The 27,487-nt window shown below is 41.3% G+C and overlaps 1 protein-coding gene across 5 annotated transcripts in view; it reads left to right on the top strand.

The window, feature by feature from the left end:
• AP-2alpha (adaptor protein complex 2, subunit alpha) overlaps positions 1–27,487 on the top strand; it is a 252,484-nt gene that overhangs the window by 132,358 nt on the left and 92,639 nt on the right. For all 5 annotated transcript variants that reach the window (XM_070088089.1, XM_070088087.1, XM_070088091.1 and 2 more), the window contains exon 15: positions 18,022–18,136. In XM_070088089.1, the coding sequence (XP_069944190.1) occupies positions 18,022–18,136 (115 nt within the window). The remainder of the gene's footprint in view (positions 1–18,021; positions 18,137–27,487) is intronic.

Here is a 27,487-nt window from a genome sequence, read left to right as displayed (position 1 = left end):
ACATAAACAATACAGTGGCACATGATGAATTAAATATTAACAGAATAACACTTACCTTTATTGGCTATTCTTCTTTGTGTATGGAAGACTGGAGAAGGAGACTGATTGGATGAATTACTGTTTGGAAGGGGAATCCCCTTCCATCAACACCTTGGGTACCAATTGCTTTTCTGGGGTTACTTCTCTTCTCTGTTTCTTAATGCCACTAGGACCACCTTGAGAGTCACTGGAGTCCTGTCTTGCAAAAAAAATGTCCAGAGAGCTCTGTTTCTGGCGTCTCTTTAAAACTTCGCTAAAATGGGCCAAGACTCTGTCACTGTACAAGTTGCCGATATGGCTTGCAACATCCTTCTCTGGGTGATGTTTCTCCATAAATCTTTCCATCCTACCCTACATTTCAAAAATCTCCTTAATTTCTGAAGAAGGCACCTTCCTCCATCTCTCTTCCTCCTCCTCTGCAGCAAGATTCAGAGCTGCCATCTGTTGCTGTTCCTGCTGAAGCTCTTGCAGCTCCTCAGTGGTTAGCTCTTTGTTGTGGTCCTCCACCAACTCTTCCACATCCTCCAAACTCACATCCAACCCCATGGAAGCCCCCAGTGCCACAGTGGATTTAACAACTGACATAGGCTCGTCAGGGTCAGCCCCAAACCCTTCAAAATCCCTCTTGTGGACACAATCTGGCCACAATTTTCTCCAAGCAGAGTTCAAAGTCCTGGTAGTCACTCCCTCCCAAGCCTTACCTATAAGGCTTACACAATGGAGAATACCGAAATGTTCTTTCCAAAAATCTCGTAGGGTCAAGTGAGTGTCTGAGGTCACATTCAAGCACCTTTCAAACATTGCTTTGGTGTAGAGTTTTTTAAAGTTTGCAATGACCTGCTGGTCCATGGGTTGGAGGAGAGGAGTGGTATTCGGGGGCAAGAACTTTACTGTGATGAACCCAAACTCCTTCAGAATTAGGTCATCCAAGTTTGGAGGATGAGCAGGTGCATTGTCCATTACTAGGAGGCACTTGAGATCCAATTTCTTTTCCAGGAGGTAATTCTTCACACTAGGGCCAAACACTTCGTTGAACCACTCTACAAAAATTTCCCTCGTGACCCATGCCTTACTATTAGATTTCCAAAACACACACAATTTACTCTTCATAACATTGCTTTTCCTGAACTCTCTGGGATTTTCAGAATGGTACACTAGTAACGGCTTCACTTTGAAATCCCCACTAGCATTAGCACAACATTAGCGTCAGCCTGTCTTTCATAGGCTTGTGTCCTGGCATTGCCTTTTCCTCTTGTGTAATGAAGGTCCTCTTTGGCATTTTCTTCCAAAAGAGGCCTGTTTCGTCAAAATTGAACACTTGTTCAGGTTTCAGTCCTTCACTGTTTATGTACTCCTGGAATACATGTACGTATTTTTCAGCCGCCTTGTGGTCCGAACTGGCAGCCTCACCATGCCTTACCACACTGTGTATGCCAGTACGCTTCTTAAATCTCTCAAACCAGCCTTTGCTAGCCTTAAATTCACTCACATCATCACTAGTTGCAGGCAATTTCTTTACCAAATCGTCATGCAACTGCCTAGCCTTTTCACAAATAAGCGACGTCATAAGACTGTCTCCTGCTAATTGTTTCTCATTTATCCACACCAATAATAACTTCTCAACATCTTCGAGTACTGGTGATCTCATTTTTGTCAGCATATTTACCCCCTTTGCAACAACAGCGTCCTTGATTTCCTTTTTCTTGGCTATGATGGAAGATATGGTTGTACGGGATTTGTTATACATCCTGGCCAGTTCGCCCACACGTACGCCACTATCATATTGTTCAATGATGTTTTTCTTAAATTCAATCGTATTTCTCACCACCTTTATCAAAGGCTTGGCACTGGGAGCTTTCTTTGGAGCCATGGTAGCTTATTTAGCACTTAAATAACTTGCAAGCACTGAAATAAATGAAATATTATGAAATATTTCACTGGAGCACATGAGGGGACAGTCGCTCACTGGTAAACAATGGCACACTGGCTGGGAAGGAAAGGCTGAGGCGACTCGAGGCCGCTCAGACCGTGCATACGCGTCTGGGACGAAGGACTATTAGCTAGTTACCGGACCATTTCCGAGCCAATATTTTGACGAAAAAACAGGACTATTTCCGAAATGGACGACTTTCAGGCCGGACAATTATTGAGGGACCACTGTACTTCTATGATAGGTACCATTCTAAAGCAGGAGGAGTTGATAAAGGCTATAACGCTAGCCAAGGGCGTTAAAATAATTTTTGAGCTGCGGACCTCTGTCCATGAAAAGATGGAGAAACTGCTGTTGAACAAAAGCGACCAAAAAGCATGAAACTAACTCCTCCAATCTCCTCTGCCCATCTTTTCCACCCTCCACCTCCACCAGCATCTTACGTTAGCCTAAGTCGTCTGTGGAAAGAAATATTTATGGAGGCAAACAAGGGGATGTATTGGAGTATAGTAGCACCAACACATGCATTGTTGTGTGGGTTCTTAAGGAGATATTGGAGTAAGGATTACACTTGTTGGATGGTTGGGTAACTTACATTGTGAGAATCTTGAAGGGTAGCCAAGGCCTTGCCTTGTTGAGTCTGTGCCTAGCCGGGATCTGAGAGCTAAGCCTCTAGCTACCGGCTCATGTGTGAGGGGCCCGTGATGTCACAGCTAGCCATGGAGCCTATACAGCTAGTCAGGGAGCCTATCTATAACATAGCTGGGATTATCTACCTATATTACACAAGTATTATGACACTACTGACAACATGGGTGTGAAGAATGGGCTTGTAATGTTGCAGTGAGGAGTCAGCTAGAAGGGAAGATGTCATGTGTGAGAGCAGTGTATTGAGTGAATGTCATGCAGAGAATTTGAAGTGTAGAAATTTAAAGAAGATTTTGGACCACCTAGGATATAATTCAGAAGGCTGAAAAGGGACTGAGGTGGATTGGGTATGTAGAGAGGATGGAGAGGCTGTATGTTGATAAAAAGGGTGTATAAATCTGGCACAGAAAGTAGGAGGGGTAGGGGTAATTTCAAGAATGATTGGAAGGAGAAGGCAATAAAGATTTTGAGTTTTAAGGGGTTTTGCATCCGACTGACTTTTTTTTTTTTTTTTTTTTTTTAACAAGCCGGCCGTCTCCCACTGACGCAGGGTGACCCAAAAATAAAGAAAAAATCCCCAAAAAGAAAATACTTTCATCATTCAATACTTTCACCTCACTCGTACATAATCACTGTTTTTGCAGAGGTGCTCAGAATACAACAGTTTAGCAGCTTTTTTTTTTTTTTAACAAGTCTGCCACCTCCCACCAAGGCAGGGTGACCCAAAAAAGAAAGAAAATCCCCCAAAAGAAAATACTTTCATCATCATTCAACACTTTCACCACACTCACACATTATCACTGTTAATAAATAACAAAAAAGGCACAATACCGTGACTGGAACGATACACAAAAAACCCGCACATAAGAGAGAAGCTTACGACGACGTTTCGGTCCGACTTGGACCATTGACAAAGTCAATGGTCCAAGTCGGACCTTAACGTCGTCGTTAACTTCTCTCTTTTATGTGCGGGTTTTTGTGTATTATCACTGTTTTTGCAGAGGTGCTCAGAATACAACAGTTTAGAAGCATATACGTATAAAGATACACAACATATCCCTCCAAACTGCCAATATCCCAAACCCCTCCTTTAAAGTGCAGGCATTGTACTTCCCATTTCCAGGACTCAAGTCTGGCTTTATAAAAATTGCGAGTTTCCCTGAATCCCTTCACTAAATATTACCCTGCTCACACTCCAATAGCTCATCAGGTCCCAAATACCATTCGTCTCCATTCACTCCTATCTTACACTCACGCACACTTGCTGGAAGTCCAAGCCCCTTGCCCACAAAACCTCCTTTACCCCCTCCCTCCAACCTTTTCGAGGAAGACCCCTACCCCGCCTTCCTTCCCTTACAGATTTATACGCTCTCCATGTCATTCTACTTTGATCCATTCTCTCTAAATGACCAAACCACCTCAACAGCCCCTCATCAGCCCTCTGACTAATACTTTTATTAACTCACACCTTCCCCTAATTTCCACACTCTGAATTTTCTGCATAATATTTACACCACACTTTGCCCTTAGACAGGACATCTCCACTGCCTCCAACCGCCTCCTCGCTGCAGCATTTACAACCCAAGCTTCACTCCCATATAAGAGTGTTGGTACTACTGTACTTTCATACATTCCATTCTTTGCTTCCATAGATAACGTTCTTTTGTCTCCACATATACCGTGACGCACCACTCGCCTTTTTTCCTTCATCAATTCTATGATTAACCTCATCCTTCATAAATCCATCCGCTGACATGTCAACTCTCAAATATCTGAAAACATTCACTTCTTCCATACTACTACTACCCAATTTGATATCCAATTTTTCTTTATCTAAATCATTTGAAACCCTCATCACCTTACTCTTTTCTACATTCACTTTCAACTTTCTACCTCTACACTCACTCCCATACTCGTCCACTAACCTTTGCAATCTTTCTTTAGAATCTCCCATAAGCACAGTATCATCAGCAAAAAGTAACTGTGTCAATTCCCGTTTTGTATTTGATTCCCCATAATTTAATCCCACCCCCTCTCCTGAACACCCTAGCATTTACTTCTTTTACAACCCCATCTATAAATATATTAAACAACCATGGTTACATTACACATCCCTGTCTAAGACCTACTTTTACTGGAAGTAGCACCAACCACTCCAAAATTATATCCCCACCTGCTTTTAACATTTCTATCTTTATCCCAGCTGCCTTACCCCCCTTTCATTTTACCTACTGCCTCACGAACCTCCCCCACACTCAGAACTGGCTCCTCCTCACTCCTACAATATGTTACTCCTCCTTGCCCTATACACGAAATCACAGCTTCCCTATCTTCATCAACATTTAACAATTACTCAAAATATTCCCTCCATCTTCCCAATACCTCTAACTCTCCATTTAATAACTCTCCTCTCCTATTTTTAACTGACAAATCCATTTGTTCTCTAGGCTTCCTTAACTTGTTAATCTCACTCCAAAACTTTCTTATTTTCAACAAAATTTGTTGATAACATCTCACCCGCTCTCTCATTTGCTCTCTTTTTACATTGCTTCACCACTCTCTTAACCTCTCTTTTTCTCCATATACTCTTCCCTCCTTGCATCACTTCTACTTTGTAAAAACTTCTCGTATGCTAACTTTTTCTCCCTTTCTATCTTTACATCATCATTCCACCAATCGCTCTTCTTCCCTCCCGCACCCACTTTCCTGTAACCACAAACTTCTGCTGAAGACTCTAACACTACATTTTTAAATCTACCCCATACCTCTTCGACCCCATTGCCTATGCTCTGATTAGCCCATCTATCCATCAGCTCTTTGCTGATGACACTGTGCTGTTGGGAGATTCTGAAGAGAAGTTGCAGAGGTTGGTGGATGAATTTGGTAGGGTATGTAAAAGAAGAAAATTAAAAGTGAGTGCAGGAAAGAGTAAGGTTATGAGGATAACAAAAAGATTAGGTGATGAAAGATTGGATATCAGATGGGAGGGAGAGAGTATGGAGGAGGTGAATGTATTCAGATATTTGGGAGTGGATGTGTCAGCAGATGGGTCTATGAAAGATGAGGTGAATCATAGAATTGATGAGGGGAAAAGGGTGAGTGGTGCACTTAAAGAGTCTGTGGAGACAAAGAACTTTGTCCTTGGAGGCAAAGAAAGGAATGTATGAGAGTATAGTTTTACCAGTGCACTTATATGGGTGTGAAGCATGGGTGATGAATGTTGCAGCGAGGAGAAGGCTGGAGGCAGTGGAGATGTCATGTCTGAGGGCTATGTGTGGTGTGAGTATAATGCAGAGAATTCGTAATTTGGAAGTTAGGAGGAGGTGCGGGATTGCCAAAACTGTTGTCCAGAGGGCTGAGGAAGGGTTGTTGAGGTGGTTCGGACATGTATAGAGAATGGAGCGAAACAGAATGACTTCAAGAGTGTATCAGTCTGTAGTGGAAGGAAGGTGGGGTAGGGGTCGGCCTAGGAAAGGTTGGAGGGAGGGGGGTAAAGGAGGTTTTGTGTGCGAGGGGCTTGGACTTCCAGCGGGCATGTGTGAGAGTGTTTGATAGAAGTGAATGGAGACAAATGGTTTTTAATACTAGACGTGCTGTTGGAGTGTGAGCAAAGTAACATTTATGAAGGGATTCAGGGAAACCGGCAGGCCGGACTTGAGTCCTGGAGATGGGAAGTACAGTGCCTGCACTCTGAAGGAGGGATGTTAATGTTGCAGTTTAAAAACTGTAGTGTAAAGCACCCTTCTGGCAAGACAGTGATGGAGTGAATGTTGGTGAAAGTTTTTCTTTTTCGGGCCACCCTGCCTTGGTGGGAGTCGGCCAGTGTGTTAATAATAATAAAAAAAAATAGTCTCCCTCTCTTCTACACACCCTAACCTGAGCCTCACTATCCTCATAAAAACTCTACAGCATTTAGTAACTAACCACCTATTCCATATACTTGTAACATCTGCCACATTGCTCCCCTATCCACTCTGTCATGTGCCTTTTCTAAATCCATAAATGTAATAAAAACTTCCCTACCTTTATCTAAATACTGTTCACATACATGCTTCAATGTAAACACTTGATCTACACATCCCCTACCCACTCTAAAACCTCCTTGCTCATCTGGAATCCTACATTCTGTCTTACCTCTAATTATTTCAATAATAATCCTACCGTACACTTTCCTGGTATACTCAGTAAACTACTACTCCTATAATTTTACAATCTCTCTTGTCCCCCTTTTATATAAAGGGACTATACATGCTCTCTGCCAATCCCTGGGTACCTTCCCCTCTCTCATAATTTTTTTTTTTTTTTTTTTTTTCTCTCTCAACAAGTCGGTCGTCTCCCACCGAGTCAGGGTGACCCAAAAAAGAAAGAAAATCCCCAAAAAGAAAATACTGTCATCATCATTCAACACTTTCACCACACTCACACATTATCACTGCTTTTGCAGAGGTGCTCAGAATACAACAGTTTAGAAGCATATACGTATAAAGATACACAACATATCCCTCCAAACTGCCAATATCCCAAACCACTCCTTTAAAGTGCAGGCATTGTACTTCCCATTTCCAGGACTCAAGTCCGACTATATGAAAATAACCGGTTTCCCTGAATCCCTTCACTAAATATTACCCTGCTCACACTCCAACAGATCGTCAGGTCCCAAGTATCATTCGTCTCCATTCACTCCTATCTAACACGCTCATGCACGCTTGCTGGAAGTCCAAGCCCCTCGCCCATAAAACCTCCTTTACCCCCTCTTTCCAACCCTTTCGAGGACGACCCCTACCCCTCTTTCCTTCCCCTATAGATTTATATGCTTTCCATGTCATTCTACTTTGATCCATTCTCTCTAAATGACCAAACCACCTCAACAACCCCTCTTCTGCCCTCTGACTAATGCTTTTATTAACTCCACACCTTCTCCTAACTTCCACACTCCGAATTTTCTGCATAATATTTACACCACACATTGCCCTTAGACAGGACATCTCCACTGCCTCCAACTGTCTCCTCGCTGCAGCATTTACAACCCAAGCTTCACACCCATATAAGAGTGTTGGTACTACTATACTTTCATACATTCCCTTCTTTGCCTCCATAGATAACGTTTTTTGACTCCACATATACCTCAACACACCACTCACCTTTTTTCCCTCATCAATTCTATGATTAACCTCATCCTTCATAAATCCATCCGCCGACACTTCAACTCCCAAGTATCTGAAAACATTCACTTCTTCCATACTCCTCCTCCCCAATTTGATATCCAATTTTTCTTTATCTAAATCATTTGATACCCTCATCACCTTACTCTTTTCTATGTTCACTTTCAACTTTCTACCTTTACACACATTCTCAAACTCATCCACTAACCTTTGCAATTTTTCTTTAGAATCTCCCATAAGCACAGTATCATCAGCAAAAAGTAACTGTGTCAATTCCCATTTTGACTTTGATTCCCCATAATTTAATCCCACCCCTCTCCCGAACACCCTAGCATTTACTTCTTTTACAACCCCATCTATAAATATATTAAACAACCATGGTTAAAAAATACCAACCACTCCAACACTGTATTCTCCCCTGCTTTTAACATTTCTGTCATGATACCGTCAGTTCCAGCTGCTTTACCCTCCCTTCATTCTACGTAATGCCTCATACACCTTCCCCACACTCATATCCTGCTCTTCTTCACTCCTACAAGATGGTGTACCTCCCTGGCCAGTGCATGAAATTACCGCCTCCCTTTCTTCGTCGACATTTAAAAGTTCCTCAAAATATTCTCGCCTTCTACCCAATACCTCCATCTCCCCATCTACTAACTCCCCTACTCTGTTTTTAGCTGACAAATCCACTTGTTCCCTAGGCTTTCTTAACTTGTTTAACTCCAAAAATTTTTCTTATTTTCATTAAAATTTCTTGACAGTGCCTCTCCCACTCTATCATCTGCTGTCCTTTTGCACTCTCTCACCACTCTCTTCACCTTTCTTTTACTCTCCATATACTCTACTCTTCTTATAACACTTGTGCTTTGTAAAAACCTCTCATAAGCTACTGTTTTCTCTCTTATCACACCCTTTACTGCATCATTCCACCAATCACTCCTCTTTCCTCCTGCACCCACCCTCCTATAACCACAAACTTCTGCCCCACATTCTAATACTGCATTTTTAGAACTATTCCAACCCTCTTCAAAATTTCCACCTCCCCCACTACTCATACTTGCACCAGCCCACCTTTCTACCAATAGTTGCTTATATCTCGCCCAAACTTCCTCCTCCCTTAGTTTATACACTTTCACCTCCCTCTTGCTTGTTGTTGCCATTTTCCTCTTGTCCCATCTACCTCTTACTCTAGCTACAACTAAATGATGATCCAGTATCAGTTGCCCCTCTATAAACATGTACATCCTTTTATCCACCAATACATAATCCACCAAACTCCTTTCATTACGTGCTGTATCATACTTTGTTTGTTTATTTATCCTCATTTTCATAAAATATGTATTACTTATTGCCAAACCTCTTTCTACACATAGCTCATTTAAAAGGCTCCCCATTTTCATTTATCCCTGGCACCCCAAATTTACCTACTACTCCCTCCACAGCATTTTTTCCCACTTTAGTATTGAAATCCCCAACCACAAGTACTCACACTTGGTTCAAAACTCCCCATGCATTCACTCAACATTTCCCAAAATCTCTCTCTCTCCTCTGCACTTCTCTCTTCTCCAGGTGCATATACACTTACTATAACCCACTTTTCACATCCAACCTTTATTTTACTCCACATATTCCTTGAATTAATACATTTATAATCCCTCTTTTCCTGCCATAACTTAACCTTCAACATTATTGCTTCTACTTTAGATCTAACTATTTGAAACCCCTGACCTAATCCCATTTATTCCTCTCCACTGAAACTCTCCCACCCTTTTCAGCATAATAAAGATAAGGGATTTTTAATGGGCATGTTATTAGTGTGAGCAAGGTAACCTTTATGAAGGCAGTCAGGGAAACTGGTTGGCTAACCTTGAGTTCTGGAGAGAGGAAGTGCATTGCCTGCACTCTGGAGGGGTAGGGATGTTAGTCTGATGGTAATCTGATATGATGATAGCACACTTCTAGAAAGATGGTTATTAGTAAATGATGATGAATGTGTTCTCTTTGGGTCACCTTGCCTTTGTAGGTGACAGCTCTTGAGTTAAAGAGGACTGTGGGCATAAAGTGTGTAAAACAAATAATAAAAGACTAAATTCCAAGAAGAAGACTTGGGAGAAAGTGAAGTGATATATAAATGATGAAATTAAAAATAGGGTTACATTCTTGTGAGCCCCTAAAAAGTCAAACTTTTTTTTAGGCCTCCACATCTTAGAAAAATAAAAGTGAATAGTATGTAATTGTTGTTCATTGTTGTGATGTATTATGTTGTTTTTATTTCTTAAGACTACAAATGTAACAAATAATAGTATTTCTTACCATAAATTGTGGGTGCTGGTGTTTGTGGATGATTGTGAAGAGTGTGGAGAGTTATGCTGTGGCCCTACTGGGCTGAGGTGGATGGTAGAGGTTCTGGTACAAAAGTCGATGGTTGTACTGGAGTGTCTAACTTAAGTCATTCAGTCAGTCAAGTTAGTAAATTATTCAGCCAAGTCAGCGAGTCTTTCAGTAAGTCAATCACACACAAACTTATGTTTACCTCTTTTTATGTGTACAAAGTAGCACTTCATTATGGCCACGGGTTATTTTTTTTTTATTTTATTATCACACCGGCCGATTCCCACCAAGGCAGGGTGGCCCGAAAAAGAAAAACTTTCACCATCATTCACTCCATCACTGTCTTGCCAGAAGGGTGCTTTACACTACAGTTTTTAAACTGCAAACTACGAATTCTCTGCATTATATTCACACCACACATTGCCCTCAGACATGACATCTCCACTGCCTCCAGCCTTCTCCTCGCTGCAACATTCATCACCCACGCTTCACACCCATATAAGAGCGTTGGTAAAACTATACTCTCATACATTCCCCTCTTTGCCTCCAAGGACAAAGTTCTTTGTCTCCACAGACTCCTAAGTGCACCACTCACTCTTTTTCCCTCATCAATTCTATGATTCACCTCATCTTTCATAGACCCATCCGCTGACACGTCCACTCCCAAATATCTGAATACGTTCACCTCCTCCATACTCTCTCCCTCGAATCTGATATTCAATCTTTCATCACCTAATCTTTTTGTTATCCTCATAACCTTACTCTTTCCTGTATTCACCTTTAATTTTCTTCTTTTGCACACCCTACCAAATTCATCCACCAATCTCTGCAACTTCTCTTCAGAATCTCCCAAGAGCACAGTGTCATCAGCAAAGAGCAGCTGTGACAACTCCCACTTTGTGTGTGATTCTTTATCTTATCTTTGCTTTCTTTGATAATTGTAAGACTTAAACACTTATATCTTGCCACTTTTAGCAACACTGGTATGCCTACTGGGTGCCATGATTGCTTGGCAGATAAAAGATTATTATTTTTTTTTTTTTATTATCACACTGGCCGATTCCCACCAAGGCAGGGTGGCCCGAAAAAGAAAAACTTTCACCATCATTCACTCCATCACTGTCTTGCCAGAAGGGTGCTTTACACTACAGTTTTTAAACTGCAACATTAACACCCCTCCTTCAGAGTGTAGGCACTGTACTTCCCATCTCCAGGACTCAAGTCCGGCCTGCCGGTTTCCCTGAACCCCTTCATAAATGTTACTTTGCTCACACTCCAACAGCACGTCAAGTATTAAAAACCATTTGTCTCCATTCACTCCTATCAAACACGCTCGCACACGCCTGCTGGAAGTCCAAGCCCCTCGCACACAAAACCTCCTTTACCCCCTCTCTCCAACCTTTCCTAGGCCGACCCCTACCCCGCCTTCCTTCCACTACAGACTGATACACTCTTGAAGTCACTCTGTTTCGCTCCATTCTCTCTACATGTCCGAACCACCTCAACAACCCTTCCTCAGCCCTCTGGACAACAGTTTTGGTAATCCCACACCTCCTCCTAACTTCCAAACTACGAATTCTCTGCATTATATTCACACCACACATTGCCCTCAGACATGACATCTCCACTGCCTCCAGCCTTCTCCTCGCTGCAACATTCATCACCCATGCTTCACACCCATATAAGAGCGTTGGTAAAACTATACTCTCATACATTCCCCTCTTTGCCTCCAAGGACAAAGTTCTTTGTCTCCACAGACTCCTAAGCGCACCACTCACCCTTTTCCCCTCATCAATTCTATGATTCACCTCATCTTTCATAGACCCATCCGCTGACACATCCACTCCCAACTATCTGAATATATTCACCTCCTCGTATGAGGCGACTAAAATGCCGGGAGCAATGGGCTAGTAACCCCTTCTCCTGTATACATTTACTAAAAAAGAGAAGAAGAAAAACTTTATAAAACTGGGTTGCTTAAATGTGCGTGGATGTAGTGCGGATGACAAGAAACAGATGATTGCTGATGTTATGAATGAAAAGAAGTTGGATGTCCTGGCTCTAAGCGAAACAAAGCTGAAGGGGGTAGGAGAGTTTCAGTGGGGGGAAATAAATGGGATTAAATCTGGAGTATCTGAGAGAGTTAGAGCAAAGGAAGGGGTAGCAGTAATGTTAAATGATCAGTTATGGAAGGAGAAAAGAGAATATGAATGTGTAAATTCAAGAATTATGTGGATTAAAGTAAAGGTTGGATGCGAGAAGTGGGTCATAATAAGCGTGTATGCACCTGGAGAAGAGAGGAATGCAGAGGAGAGAGAGATTTTGGGAGATGTTAAGTGAATGTATAGGAGCCTTTGAACCAAGTGAGAGAGTCATTGTGGTAGGGGATCTGAATGCTAAAGTAGGAGAAACTTTTAGAGGGTGTGGTAGGTAAGTTTGGGGTGCCAGGTGTAAATGATAATGGGAGCCCTTTGATTGAACTTTGTATAGAAAGGGGTTTAGTTATAGGTAATACATATTTTAAGAAAAAGAGGATAAATAAGTATACAAGATATGATGTAGGGCGAAATGACAGTAGTTTGTTGGATTATGTATTGGTAGATAAAAGACTGTTGAGTAGACTTCAGGATGTACATGTTTATAGAGGGGCCACAGATGTATCAGATCACTTTCTAGTTGTAGCTACACTGAGAGTAAAAGGTAGATGGGATACAAGGAGAATAGAAGCATCAGGGAAGAGAGAGGTGAAGGTTTATAAACTAAAAGAGGAGGCAGTACCTTACCCTCTTCCATACATTTATTAAATAATTGCACCAACCACTCCAAAACTATATCCCCACCTGCTTTTAACATTTCTATCTTTATCCCATCAATCCCAGCTGCCTTACCCCTTTCATTTTACCTACTGCCTCACAAATTTCCCCCACACTCACAACTGGCTCTTCCTCACTCCTACAAGATGTTATTCCTCCTTGCCCTATACACGAAATCACAGCTTCCCTATGTTCATCAACATTTAACAATTCCTCAAAATATTCCCTCCATCTTCCCAACACCTCTAACTCTCCATTTAATAACTCTCCTCTCCTATTTTTAACTGACAAATCCATTTGTTCTCTAGGCTTCCTTAATTTGTTAATCTCACTCCAAAACTTTTTCTTATTTTCAACAAAATTTGTTGATAACATTTCACCCACTCTCTCATTTGCTCTCTTTTTACATTGCTTCACCACTCTCTTAACCTCTCTCTTCCTCTCCATATACTCTTCCCTCCTTGCGTCACTTCTACTTTGTAAAAACTTCTCATATGCTATCTTTTTCTCCCTTACTACTCTCTTTACATCATCATTCCACCAATCGCTCCTCTTCCCTCCCGCACCCACTTTCCTGTAACCACAAACTTCTGCTCAACACTCTAACACTACATTTTTAAACCTACCCCATACCTCTTCGACCCCATTTCCTATGCTCTCATTAGCCCATCTATCCTCCAATAGCTGTTTATATCTTACCCTAACTGCCTCCTCTTTTAGTTTATAAACCTTCACCTCTCTCTTCCCTGATGCTTCTATTCTCCTTGTATCCCATCTACCTTTTACTCTCAGTGTAGCTACAACTAGAAAGTGATCTGATAAATCTGTGGCCCCTCTATAAACATGTACATCCTGAAGTCTACTCAACAGTCTTTTATCTACCAATACATAATCCAACAAACTTCTGTCATTTTGCCCTACATCATGTCTTGTATACTTATTTATCCTCTTTTTCTTAAAATATGTATTACCTATAACTAAACCCCTTTCTATACAAAGTTCAATCAAAGGGTTCCCATTATCATTTACACCTGGCACCCCAAACTTACCTACCACACCCTCTAAAAGTTTCTCCTACTTTAGCATTCAGATCCTCTACCACAATGACTCTCTCACTTGGTTCAAAGGCTCCTATACATTCACTTAACATCTCCCAAAATCCCTCTCTCTCCTCTGCATTCCTCTCTTCTCCAGGTGCATACACGCTTATTATGACCCACTTTTCGCATCCAACCTTTACTTTAATCCACATAATTCTTGAATTTACACATTCGTATTCTCTTTTCTCCTTCCATAACTGATCCTTCAACATTACTGCTACCCCTTCCTTTGCTCTAACTCTCTCAGATACTCCAGATTTAATCCCATTTATTTCCCCCCACCGAAACTCCTATACCCCCTTCAGCTTTGTTTCGCTTAGGGCCAGGACATCCAATTTCTTTTCATTCATAACATCAGCAATCATCTGTTTCTTGTCATCCGTAATTAAAAGATCAAAACAATTCACAACACAGCTAGCTTGTAGCAGAGAAGGGCTGGACACCTATGAAGTACGAATGGTGGGGTGGTGTTGGGGGGTGGCAGGGGATGGCAGGAGGTCTCCCCCGCTGATCCACAACAAGGCAGCCGCTTGAGAAAAAGAATTTATTTTTCCTTCCCGCAAACTGAACCGTGTCAAATTAATTTTACGGCGTTGCATAAAATTGTGCCGCAGTTCTTCAATCGTGCTATACCTGAATCGTGCTAAATGACGCTCTACTGTATTTCAATTATTGGGAATGTCTTGTATACTCTGTAATACAGATGTATAGTGTAGATGAAGATGATGGCCCTAGTCTGGGTTGTGAGGCTATATTAGAATTTTTCATTGATTTTTATTTCTGTATTTTGTTTTTGCTCTTGTTTACCAATACTTGCAAGTCACTTTTCCTGATGTTAAGTCATTATAAATGTGTTTGTTTCTCATTTTTCATATGTTTTGGTTTGATTTTTTTCATTGTTAGTTTACTTTAGAAATTATTGTATAGGTGGATTCATCCTTGTTACTCTGAAATTTTTATTTGTATTTACTGTCATTATTTAGCTTGTTGGCACTATCTATATTTTTATTTTTCTCCATAGATCTTGTCTTGTGTAACCTTTCAGATCTTTATTCCTAACATACCCTTCTTTATACCTTATTTTCCAATGTGCCTTTACAGTACATGTATTACTGCTATAATTTATTTATTTATTTATTTATTTATTTATTTTTTAATTTGTGCACACATACAGAGGTACAAAAAAATACAGATAAGAGCAGTATGCCAAAGCCACTTATACTATGCATAGCATTACGGGCTGGCTTAAAATTAACTTAAGATTAACTAAGCAATGATGAAATCAGTGATAAAACATTAATGTAAACAGATTACTATAAAGCACAAGTGAGTATTACAAAGACAGGTCATATGGTTGCATTCAGTTTGGTAGTGATTCTGCTAGGTAGTGTATTTAAAAAATAATAAAGTTAGATTCGGTTTTAGGTTTAACATTTATGTGATATAATTGTGAGAAACATTTAAGATATACAATTTATAAGGTTCAGTTATTCAGTATTTATTTGGTTTTGGGTGAGCAAGTGATCTTTGAGAAGAGACTTGAATTTATAATCAGGTAGTGTTTCTTTTATATTTACAGGTAATGAATTCCAGATTTTAGGGCCTTTTATGTGCATTGAGTTTTTGCATAGTGTGAGATGGACACGAGGAACATCAAAGAGTGATCTGTGCCTTGTGTTATGGTCATGTGTCCTGTTGAGGTTGGCAAGGAGATGTTTGAGGGGAGGGTTAATATCAGAGTTAAGTGTTCTATGTATGTAATAGGTGCAGTAATAAGTATGGATGTTTTGTATGGTGAGTAGGTTTAGTGTATTGAATATTGGTGGAGTGTGCTGCCTGTAGTGAGAATTTGTTATCATTCTAACTGCAGCCTTTTGCTGAGTAATTAGTGGTCTGAGATGGTTAATTGTTGTTGAGCCCCATGCACAAATTCCATAGGTGAGATAGGGGTAAATAAGAGAGTGATATAGGGCCAGGAGGGCTGACTGTGGAACATAGTACCGTATCTTCGATAGTATGCCTACAGTCTTGGAAATTTTCTTAGAAATTTGTTGTATATGTGTATGAAATTTGAGTCTATTATCAAGGTGAATTCCTAAGAATTTTCCCTCTGTTAGTTTTGTGATAGGTGATCCGTTTATCATTATGTTAAGAGGGACATCTGTAGCTCTGTTACCAAACTGAATGAAGTAGGTTTTGTCAATGTTTAGTGTAAGTTTGTTAGTCCTCATCCAGGTAGATATTTTCTGTAATTCGGTATTTACAGTATTGGCTAGCGTGACTGGGCTCGGGTGAGAGAAGACGTATGTAGTGTCATCTGCAAATAGTGTGGGTTTGAGTAATTGCGAAGCATTTGGAAGGTCATTTATGTATAGGAGAAAGAGAAGAGGGCCAAGGACACTTCCCTGTGGGACACCAACTGTAATTGGTTGCGCAGAAGAGTTTGCCCCATTTGCGTACACATATTGGCTTCTGTTGCTGAGGTATGACTTGAGGTAGTTGAGGGAGTGCCCTCTTATACCATAGTGTGACAATTTTATGTGGAGCAAGTCATGGTCAACTGTATCAAAAGCTTTACGTAAGTCAATGAAGATCCCCAGTGGGACTTCTTTTTTCTCTATTGCAGTGTATATATGTTCTAGCATGTGTATAATAGCATCATTAGTATTTTTATTAGGCCTGAATCCAAATTGGCAGGGGTTGAGTATGTTTTGGGAGATAAGGTAGGAGTAGATTCGTTTATGAATTAATTTTTCAAAGATTTTTGAGAGAGGGTGTAAGTTGGATATTGGCCTATAGTTATTCAACTTTAATTGGTATACATATATAATATACAAGGTACTGTGTATGAGTAAGTACAAATTCAGTATTTGAACTTTGATAAAAAATAAAAATAAATACAGTATGTAAAAAAAAAATCAAAATCTTTTCATTTTTACATGTATAAATAGTTTTAATGTGTGTGTTAAAATTTTGAGTTTGCTCTTCCTATTCTCAATCCATCGTGTGTAACTGTAAAGGAAGACTAATCAAAAAGTTCTAAATCTTAGCTTTTATTTGTGAAAATATATACTATAAAACATTTTTATGAAGGTAATCTTCCCCCAGAAATACACTTGTCTTAGTGTTCCTGCCACTTTTGATGTTTTGGATGTTTTTAACCTTCAGTTTGTAGAGTTTCCTCATCACATTTTTATGTATGGTAGCAATGTCATTAATTCTCCTTTCAGCTTTATTTTGATTTTTGGGAACAGAATAGAATAGTATGGGACAAGGTGAGGTGAAGACAGTGGGTATATATAATATTGCAAGATTTTTTTTTTTATTTTTAACCAAAAATTCCTGGAGACAGCAGTACATGAAGGGGCATTGCCATGGTGCAGAAATCATTAGCCTTTTTCACACTTTTTGTGGCAGCTTAATCTAATTTTACCCCTTAGCCATATCAGAACTTTCAAAAAAGCTCTTGATTGACTGATCACTCAGTACAATGGCAGGTCACTATCACATTGCTGCCTGTAATGTGGAAAAGGACACTTTTCTATAGGCTATTCAGGACAGGAAACCCTTTACTTTGGGTAGCTTTGCCAGTCTGAAATTTCATCACTCCTAAACTTGTTACCTGTAATGGATGTCTGATGAACTTTTGATCACACACTTGTGTACGTGTTTATTTGGCATCCATTATTTGTGAACAAACACAAATTGTTTGAATAACTTGGAAAATCACTCTGTGCATCACAAAATTAATGTACTTCAGTGTTAGATATTTTAGTTATATGTTGGTTGCCATTGGACTGGTTAAGTAGGATTAAGCTATTCTGTGGTACTGTGCAGTACATCAAATTTATCAAGGTTAGACCAGATTGACTAAAGTATGTTACTTTTTATTGATGAATCGCACATTTTAATAAAAAGAAAATCTTAGGTCTCTTCTTAATGTTAAAATTGATAAATTATTAAAATATTTTCAAAGGAAATCATTATGTACCTGAAAGGTGTGCTTGTGGATGTATTGGGCGATCTATATGGGGGCGGAGGCACAAATACACACAACGGCACCACTACACCTGCTTCACTCTCCATGTCAGGTGCTACCGACAACATTAAGAAGTGAGTGCTTGTGTTGACACTTATATTTCATTATGTATGCTTTACATTTATTGTGCCTCATATTTTTAACTTCAATATAAAAATTTAATTCCTTTGTTTAGGCTATGCTTCAGTTTATTTATCCAGTAAAGTTTATATTGATTTGTGCATAAAAAGACTATATATACAGTGGAACCTCGGCTTACGAGTGCCCCACAATGCTCGTTTTTCAGGATACGAGCAGACGCTCGGTCGATTTTTTTGCTTCAGGATGTGAGCGGGCCTCGAGGGAGGTTCCTTGGCCCCGGTGAGGGGCTCTTGCTGATGATCTAGGGAACTGGATTTCTGCTCCAGTCCCCTAAATTCATAATTTTTTTTTTGTTTTTTTTCAACAAGTCGGTCGTCTCCCACCGAGGCAGGGTGACCCAAAAAAAGAAAGAAAATCCCCAAAAAGAAAATACTTTCATCATCATTCAACACTTTCACCACACTCACACATTATCACTGCTTTTGCAGAGGTGCTCAGAATAAAACAGTTTAGAAGCATATACGTATAGAGATACACAACATATCCCTCCAAACTGCCAATAACATGTAATAATTATTATAAGATGTACGTACTAATGATAATTTGTATAATATACATTTTTTTTTTTTTTTTTTTTTTTTTCTCAACAATATAGCAATATACGTAATGTAAATTATAATAATACATGTAGTTTAGAGGGATATGTTGTGTATCTTTATACATATATACTTCTAAACTGTTGTGTTCTGAGCACCTCTGCTAAAACAGTGATAATGTGCGAGTGAGGTGAAAGTGTTGAATGATGATGAAAGTATTTTCTTTTTGGGGATTTTCTTTCTTTTTGGGTCACCCTGCCTTGGTGGGAGACGGCCGACTGTTGAAAAAAAATGCGTACTACTACTACTACTAATAATTTTTTTTTTTTTATTATTATCACACTGGCCGATTCCCACCAAGGCAGGGTGGCCCGAAAAAGAAAAACTTTCACCATCATTCACTCCATCACTGTCTTGCCAGAAGGGTGCTTTACACTACAGTTTTTAAACTGCAACATTAACACCCCTCTTTCAGAGTGCAGGCACTGTACTTCCCATCTCCAGGACTCAAGTCCGGCCTGCCGGTTTCCCTGAACCCCTTCATAAATGTTACTTTGCTCACACTCCAACAGCACGTCAAGTATTAAAAACCATTTGTCTCCATTCACTCCTATCAAACACGCTCACGCATGCCTGCTGGAAGTCCAAGCCCCTCGCACACAAAACCTCCTTTACCCCCTCTCTCCAACCTTTCCTAGGCCGACCCCTACCCCGCCTTCCTTCCACTGCAGACTGATACACTCTTGAAGTCATTCTGTTTCGCTCCATTCTCTCTACATGTCCGAACCACCTCAACAACCCTTCCTCAGCCCTCTGGACAACAGTTTTGGTAATCCCGCACCTCCTCCTAACTTCCAAACTACGAATTCTCTGCATTATATTCACACCACACATTCCTCTCAGACATGACATCTCCACTGCCTCCAGCCTTCTCCTCGCTGCAACATTCATCACCCATGCTTCACACCCATATAAGAGCATTGGTAAAACTATACTCTCATACATTCCCCTCTTTGCCTCCAAGGACAAAGTTCTTTGTCTCCACAGACTCCTAAGTGCACCACTCACTCTTTTACCCTCATCAATTCTATGATTCACCTCATCTTTCATAGACCCATCCGCTGACACATCCACTCCCAAATATCTGAATACATTCACCTCCTCCATACTCTCTCCCTCCAATCTGATATTCAATCTTTCATCACCTAATCTTTTTGTTATCCTCATAACCTTACTCTTTCCTGTATTCACCTTCAATTTTCTTATTTTGCACACCCTACCAAATTCATCCACCAATCTCTGCAACTTCTCTTCAGAATCTCCCAAGAGCACAGTGTCATCAGCAAAGAGCAGCTGTGACAACTCCCACTTTGTGTGTGATTCTTTATCTTTTAACTCCACGCCTCTTGCCAAGACCCTCGCATTTACTTCTCTTGCAACCCCATCTATAAATATATTAAACAACCACGGTGACATCACACATCCTTGTCTAAGGCCTACTTTTACTGGGAAATAATTTCCCTCTTTCCTACATACTCTAACTTGAGCCTCACTATCCTCGTAAAAAACTCTTCACTGCTTTCAGTAACCTACCTCCTACACCATACACTTGCAACATCTGCCATATTGCCCCCCTATCCACCCTGTCATACGCCTTTTCCAAATCCATAAATGCCACAAAGACCTCTTTAGCCTTATCTAAATACTGTTCACTTATGTTTCACTGTAAACACCTGGTCCACACACCCCCTACCTTTCCTAAAGCCTCCTTGTTCATCTGCTATCCTATTCTCCGTCTTACTCTTAATTCTTTCAATAATAACTCTACCATACACTTTACCAGGTATACTCAGCAGACTTATCCCCCTGTAATTTTTGCACTCTCTTTTATCCCCTTTGCCTTTATACAAAGGAACTATGCATGCTTTCTGCCAATCCCTAGGTACCTTACCCTCTTCCATACATTTATTAAATAATTGCACCAACCACTCCAAAACTATATCCCCACCTGCTTTTAACATTTCTATCTTTATCCCATCAATCCCAGCTGCCTTACCCCCTTTCATTTTACCTACTGCCTCACGAACTTCCCCCACACTCACAACTGGCTCTTCCTCACTCCTACAAGACGTTATTCCTCCTTGTCCTATACACGAAATTACAGCTTCCCTATCTTCATCAACATTTAACAATTCCTCAAAATATTCCCTCCATCTTCCCAATACCTCTAACTCTCCATTTAATAACTCTCCTCTCCTATTTTTAACTGACAAATCCATTTGTTCTCTAGGCTTCCTTAACTTGTTAATCTCACTCCAAAACTTTTTCTTATTTTCAACAAAATTTGTTAACATCTCACCCACTCTCTCATTTGCTCTCTTTTTACATTGCTTCACCACTCTCTTAACCTCTCTCTTTTTCTCCATATACTCTTCCCTCCTTGCATCACTTCTACTTTGTAAAAACTTCACATATGCTAACTTTTTCTCCCTTACTACTCTCTTTACATCATCATTCCACCAATCGCTCCTCTTCCCTCCCGCACCCACTTTCCTGTAACCACAAACTTCTGCTGAACACTCTAACACTACATTTTTAAACCTACCCCATACCTCTTCGACCCCATTGCCTATGCTTTCATTAGCCCATCTATCCTCCAATAGCTGTTGATATCTTACCCTAACTGCCTCCTCCTTTTAGTTTATAAACCTTCACCTCTCTCTTCCCTGATGCTTCTATTCTCCTTGTATCCCATCTGCCTTTTACTCTCAGTGTAGCTACAACTAGAAAGTGATCTGATATATCTGTGGCCCCTCTATAAACATGTACATCCTGAAGTCTACTCAACAGTCTTTTATTTACCAATACATAATCCATCAAACTACTGTCATTTCGCCCTACATCATATCTTGTATACTTATTTATCCTCTTTTTCTTAAAATATGTATTACCTATAACTAAACCCCTTTCTATATAAAGTTCAATCAAAGGGTTCCCATTATCATTTACACCTGGCACCCCAAACTTACCTACCACACCCTCTCTAAAAGTTTCTCCTACTTTAGCATTCAGATCCCCTACCACAATTACTCTCTCACTTGGTTCAAAGGCTCCTATACATTCACTTAACATCTCCCAAAATCTCTCTCTATTCTACATTCCTCTCTTCTCCAGGTGCATACATGCTTATTATGACCCACTTTTCGCATCCAACCTTTACTTTAATCCACATAATTCTTGAATTTACACATTCATATTCTCTTTTCTCCTTCCATAACTGATCATTTAACATTACTGCTACCCCTTCCTTTGCTCTAACTCTCTCAGATACTCCAGATTTAATCCCATTTATCTCCCCCCCACTGAAACTCCCCTACCCCCTTCAGCTTTGTTTCGCTTAGGGCCAGGACATCCAACTTCTTTTCATTCATAACATCAGCAATCATCTGTTTCTTGTGATCCGCACTACATCCACGCACATTTAAGCATCCCAGTTTTATGAAGTTTTTCTTCTTCTCTTTTTTAGTAGATATCTACAGGAGAAGGGGTTACTAGCCCATTGCTCCCGGCATTTTAGTCGCCTCATATGACACGCATGGCTTACGGAGGAAAGATTCTTTTCCACTTCCCCATCTACAATAGAAGAAATAAAGAAGAACAAGAGCTATGTAGAAAAAGGAGAAAAACCTAGATGTATGTATATATATATGCATGTGCGTGTCTGTGAAGTGTGACCAAAGTGTAAGTAGGAGTAGCAAGATATCCCTGTTATCTAGTGTGTTTATGAGACAGAAAAAGAAACCAGCAATCCTACCATCATGCAAACCAGTTACAGGTTTCTGTTTCACAGTCATCTGGCAGGACGGTAGTACTTCCCTGGTTGGTTGCTGTCTACCAACCTACTACCTTCTAATAATAATAATGTATAATTTAATATAAAAATATGTATAATTTAATACAGTGGACCCTCGCATAACGCTATTAATCCGTTCCTGAGAGCTCAATGTTAGGCGAAATTTTCGTTAGGCGAATTAATTTTCCCCATAAGAAATAATGGAAATCAGATTAATCCGTGCAAGACACCCAAAAGTATGAAAAAAAAAAATTTACCACGTGAAATATTAATTTTAATACAGTGGACCCCCGCATAGCGACCTTAATCCGTGCAAGAGGGCTGGCTGTTATGCGAAATGTTCGGTATGTGAATGAATTTTCCCCATAAGAAATAATGGAAATCAAATTAATCCGTGCAAGACACCCAAAAGTATGAAAAAAAAAAAATTTACCACATGAAATATACATTTTCCTACACACAAAGAGAAGGATACATGCACAATAGTATAGTAGTACATGCACAATATATATTGTGCATGTACTACTCTACTAAATGAAGAATAAATGACACTTACCTTTATTGAAGATGCAGCAATGACTGATGAGACACTGTGTCCTGGGAGTGCCTTTTCCTCCTGAGTACTGTAGGTCCTGTTTGCTATTTTCTTCCAGAACAGGCCTTATCACACTGTGTATGCCACTACGATTCTTAAATCTCTCAAGCCAACCTTTGCTGGCTCTAAATTCACCAATATGAGCACTAGTTCCAGGCATTTTCCCTGTTCACCTGGGTGTTAGTCGACTGGTGTGGGTTGCATCCTGGGAGACAAGATTAAGGACCCCAATGGAAATAAGTTAGACAGTCTTCGATGACACTGACTTTTTTGGGTTATCCTGGGTGGAAAATCCTCTGGGGTTAATTGTTTCTTGGTATTCTCAATAAGCCACACCAACAACGGTGGTACAGCAGCAGCAGCAGCTGACGGTGGTACAGCAGCAACAGACAATGCTACAGCAGCAGCAGACGATGCTACAGCAGCAGCAGACGATGCTACAGCAGCAGCAGACGATGCTACAGCAGCAGCAGACGATGCTACAGCAGCAGCAGACGATGCTACAGCAGCAGCAGACGATGCTACAGCAGCAGCAGACGATGCTACAGCAGCAGCAGACGATGCTACAGCAGCAGCAGACGATGCTACAGCAGCAGCAGACGATGCTACAGCAGCAGCAGACGATGCTACAGCAGCAGCAGACGATGCTACAGCAGCAGCAGACGATGCTACAGCAGCAGCAGACGATGCTACAGCAGCAGCAGACGATGCTACAGCAGCAGCAGACGATGCTACAGCAGCAGCAGACGATGCTACAGCAGCAGCAGACGATGCTACAGCAGCAGCAGACGATGCTACAGCAGCAGCAGACGATGCTACAGCAGCAGCAGACGATGCTACAGCAGCAGCAGACGATGCTACAGCAGCAGCAGACGATGCTACAGCAGCAGCAGACGATGCTACAGCAGCAGCAGACGATGCTACAGCAGCAGCAGACGATGCTACAGCAGCAGCTGACGGTGGTACAGCAGCAACAGACGATGCTACAGCAGCAACAGACGATGCTACAGCAGCAGCAGACGATGCTACAGCAGCAGCAGCAGCTGACGGTGGTACAGCAGCAACAGACGATGCTACAGCAGCAACAGACGATGCTACAGCAGCAGCAGACGATGCTACAGCAGCAGCAGCAGCAGACGATGCTACAGCAGCAGCAGCAGCTGACGGTGGTACAGCAGCAGCAGACGATGCTACAGCAGCAGCAGACGATGCTACAGCAGCAGCAGACGATGCTACAGCAGCAGCAGACGATGCTACAGCAGCAGCAGACGGTGCTACAGCAGCAGCAGCAGCTGATGGTGGTACAGCACCAGCAGCTGACAGTGCAGCAGCAGCTGACAGTGCAGCAGCAGCTGACGGTGATACAGCAGCAGCAGCAGCTGTACCACCAATAGTAGCGATGGTTGATTGGGGTTTATTATACAACCTGGCCAGCTCGGAGACACGCACTCCACTTTCATACTTATCAATGATCTTTTTCTTCATCTCCATAGTAATTCTCACCCTTATTGCTGTAGGGTTGGCACTAGAAGCTTTCTTGGGGCCCATGGTCACTTATTTTCCAGAAAAAATCACCAAAAACACTGTAATAATACGAAATGTTCCGATTGTATGCTTGGATGTTACCGCGGAGGCTGGCTGGTAAACAATGCCACCGGCGGAACATGTGAGCGTGGCTCAGGCCGCACATTGGACGCGTCTCGGACGAAGGGCGGTGAGCAGGTTTTTGGGCGGTATGCGAGGCAAAATTTTTGCGATCAAAGCGTCCGGTATGCGGATTGTACGGTATGCGATGCGTCCGGTATGCGGGGGGGTCCACTGTACACACAAACTGAAGAAGACGTGCACAGTTACATGACACTTACCTTTATTGAAGATCTGGTGATGATTGATATGATGGGAGGAGGGGAGAGTGTTGATTGTCTTAGTGTTTAGAAGGGGAATCCCTTTCCATTAGGACTTGAGGTGTCAAGTCCTTTTCTGGGGTTACTTCCCTTCTTCTTTTAATGCCACTAGGACCAGCTTCAGAGTCACTGGACTTCTGTTGCACAACATATCTGTCCATAGAGGTCTGTACCTCTCGTTCCTATGACTTTCCTAGAGTGTTTCACAACATTGTCAGTGTAATAGTCACCAGCACGGCTTGCAATAGCTGTCTGAGGGTGATTTTCATCCATAAAGGTTTGCACTTCAAGCCACTTTGCACATATTTCCTTAATCTGTGAAGTAGACAACTTCTTCAATTTCTCTCTCCCCTCCTCCGAAGCAGTTTCCTCAGGTGTGGCCTCTTGCTGTTGAAGATGATCTAGCAGCTCATCAGTGGTTAGTTCGTCATTGTCCTCCTCCACCAGCTCTTCCACATCCTCCCCACTAACCTCCAACCCCGAGGACTTCCCCAATGCCACAATTGATTCCTCAACTGGCATACGCTTCTCAGGGTTAGCCTCAAATCCTTCAAAATCCCTTTGGTCTACACATTCTGGCCACAGTTTCTTCCAAGCAGAGTTCAAGGTCCTCTTAGTCACTCCCTCCCAAGCCTTACCTATAAGGTTTACACAATTGAGGATATTAAAGTGATCTCTCCAAAACTCTCTTAGTCAATTGAGTTTCTGAGGTCACTACAAAGCACCTTTCAAACAGAGCTTTTGTGTACAGTTTTTTGAAGTTTGCAATGACCTGCTGGTCCATGGGCTGCAGGAGAGGAGTGGTATTAGGAGGCAAAAACTTGACCTTAATGAAGCTCATATCCCCACAAGTCACTCTGCCAAGTCTGTAGGATGACCAGGGGCATTGTCTAACATCAGGAGGCACTTAAGCTCTGATTTTTTTTTCAATTAGGTAATTTTTCACAGTGGGGGCAAATGCATGGTGTAACCAGTCATAGAAAAAGTCCCTAGTGACCCATGCCTTACTGTTTGCCCTCCACAGCACACACAAATTAGCCTTGAGGATATTCTTTTGCCTGAACGCTCTGGGAGTTTGAGTGATGCACCAATAAAGGCTTCACTTTGCAATCACCACTAGCATTGGCACACATTAACAGAGTAAGCCTGTCTTTCATAGGCTTATGTCCTGGGAGTGCCTTTTCCTCCTGAGTAATGTAGGTCCTGCTTGGCATTTTCTTCCAAAACAGGCCTGTTTCGTCACAATTAAACACTTGTTCAGGTTTCAGTCCTTCACTGTCTATGTACTCCTTGAATTCATGCACATATTTTTCAGGTGCTTTGTGGTCCAAACTGGCAGCCTCATCATGCCTTATCACACTATGTATGCCACTAAGCTTCTTAAATCTCTCAAACCAACCTTTGTTGGCCTTAAATTCACTCACATCATCACCAGTTGCAGGCGTGTTTCTAATTAAATCCTCATGCAACTTCCTAGCCTTTTCACTTATGATCGCTTGAGAGATGCTATCTCCTGCTATGTTTTTCGTTTATCCACACCAATAACAGTCTATCAACATCATCTATCACTTGCGATCTCTGTTTCGAAAACAAAGTTGCACCTTTGGCAAGAACAGCTTCCTTGATTGCCGTTTTCTTGGCCACAATAGTAGCAATGGTTGATTGGGGTTTACTAATACAACCTGACCAGCTCGGAGACACGTACTCCACTTTCATACTTAGCAATGATGTCTTTCTTCATATCCATAGTAATTCTCACTCTTATTCCTGTAGGGTTGGCACTAGAAGCTTTCTTGGGGCCCATGGTCACTTATTTTGCAGGTGAAATCGCTAAAAACGCTGTAATACGAAATGTTTCGATTGTATGCTTGGATGTGACCGCGGAGGCTATCTTGTAAACAATGCCACCGGCGGAACAAGTGAGGCTGGCTCAGGCCGCACATGGATGCGTCTCGGACGAATCTCGTTGAGCGAGTTTTTTAGCGCTAGGTGAGGCAAAATTTTTGCGTTAAAATGTATCGCTAGGCGGATTTAACGTTATGTGACGCCATCGTTAGGCGAGGGTCCACTGTATTTGTATAATATACGTAATACTATAATAATACTTATAATAATACTATAAGTTCCAGAACGCCACCACGAGATGGCAGAGTGAATATCAAAACAATGCTCAGTGCATGTGTGCTTACGGAGCTTACCTCACAATGGAAGGACTTCACATGTTTTTCTTATATTTCGTGCAGTTATTTTGCGAAATTTCTTGTTTCTAACCGTGAGTTTTAAGAAAACAAGTGCAAAGGGCAGTGCTGAGAAGAAAAAGAGGATGATTTCCTTGGAAAGGTCATGGGCATGGAGGTGGATGAAGATGTGAACAATTTCATCGAGGAGCTGACGAC

This window comes from Cherax quadricarinatus, chromosome 23, assembly GCF_038502225.1.
Source record: "Cherax quadricarinatus isolate ZL_2023a chromosome 23, ASM3850222v1, whole genome shotgun sequence".
Lineage (NCBI taxonomy): Eukaryota > Metazoa > Arthropoda > Malacostraca > Decapoda > Parastacidae > Cherax > Cherax quadricarinatus.
This window is presented reverse-complemented; position numbering and strand designations above follow the sequence as displayed.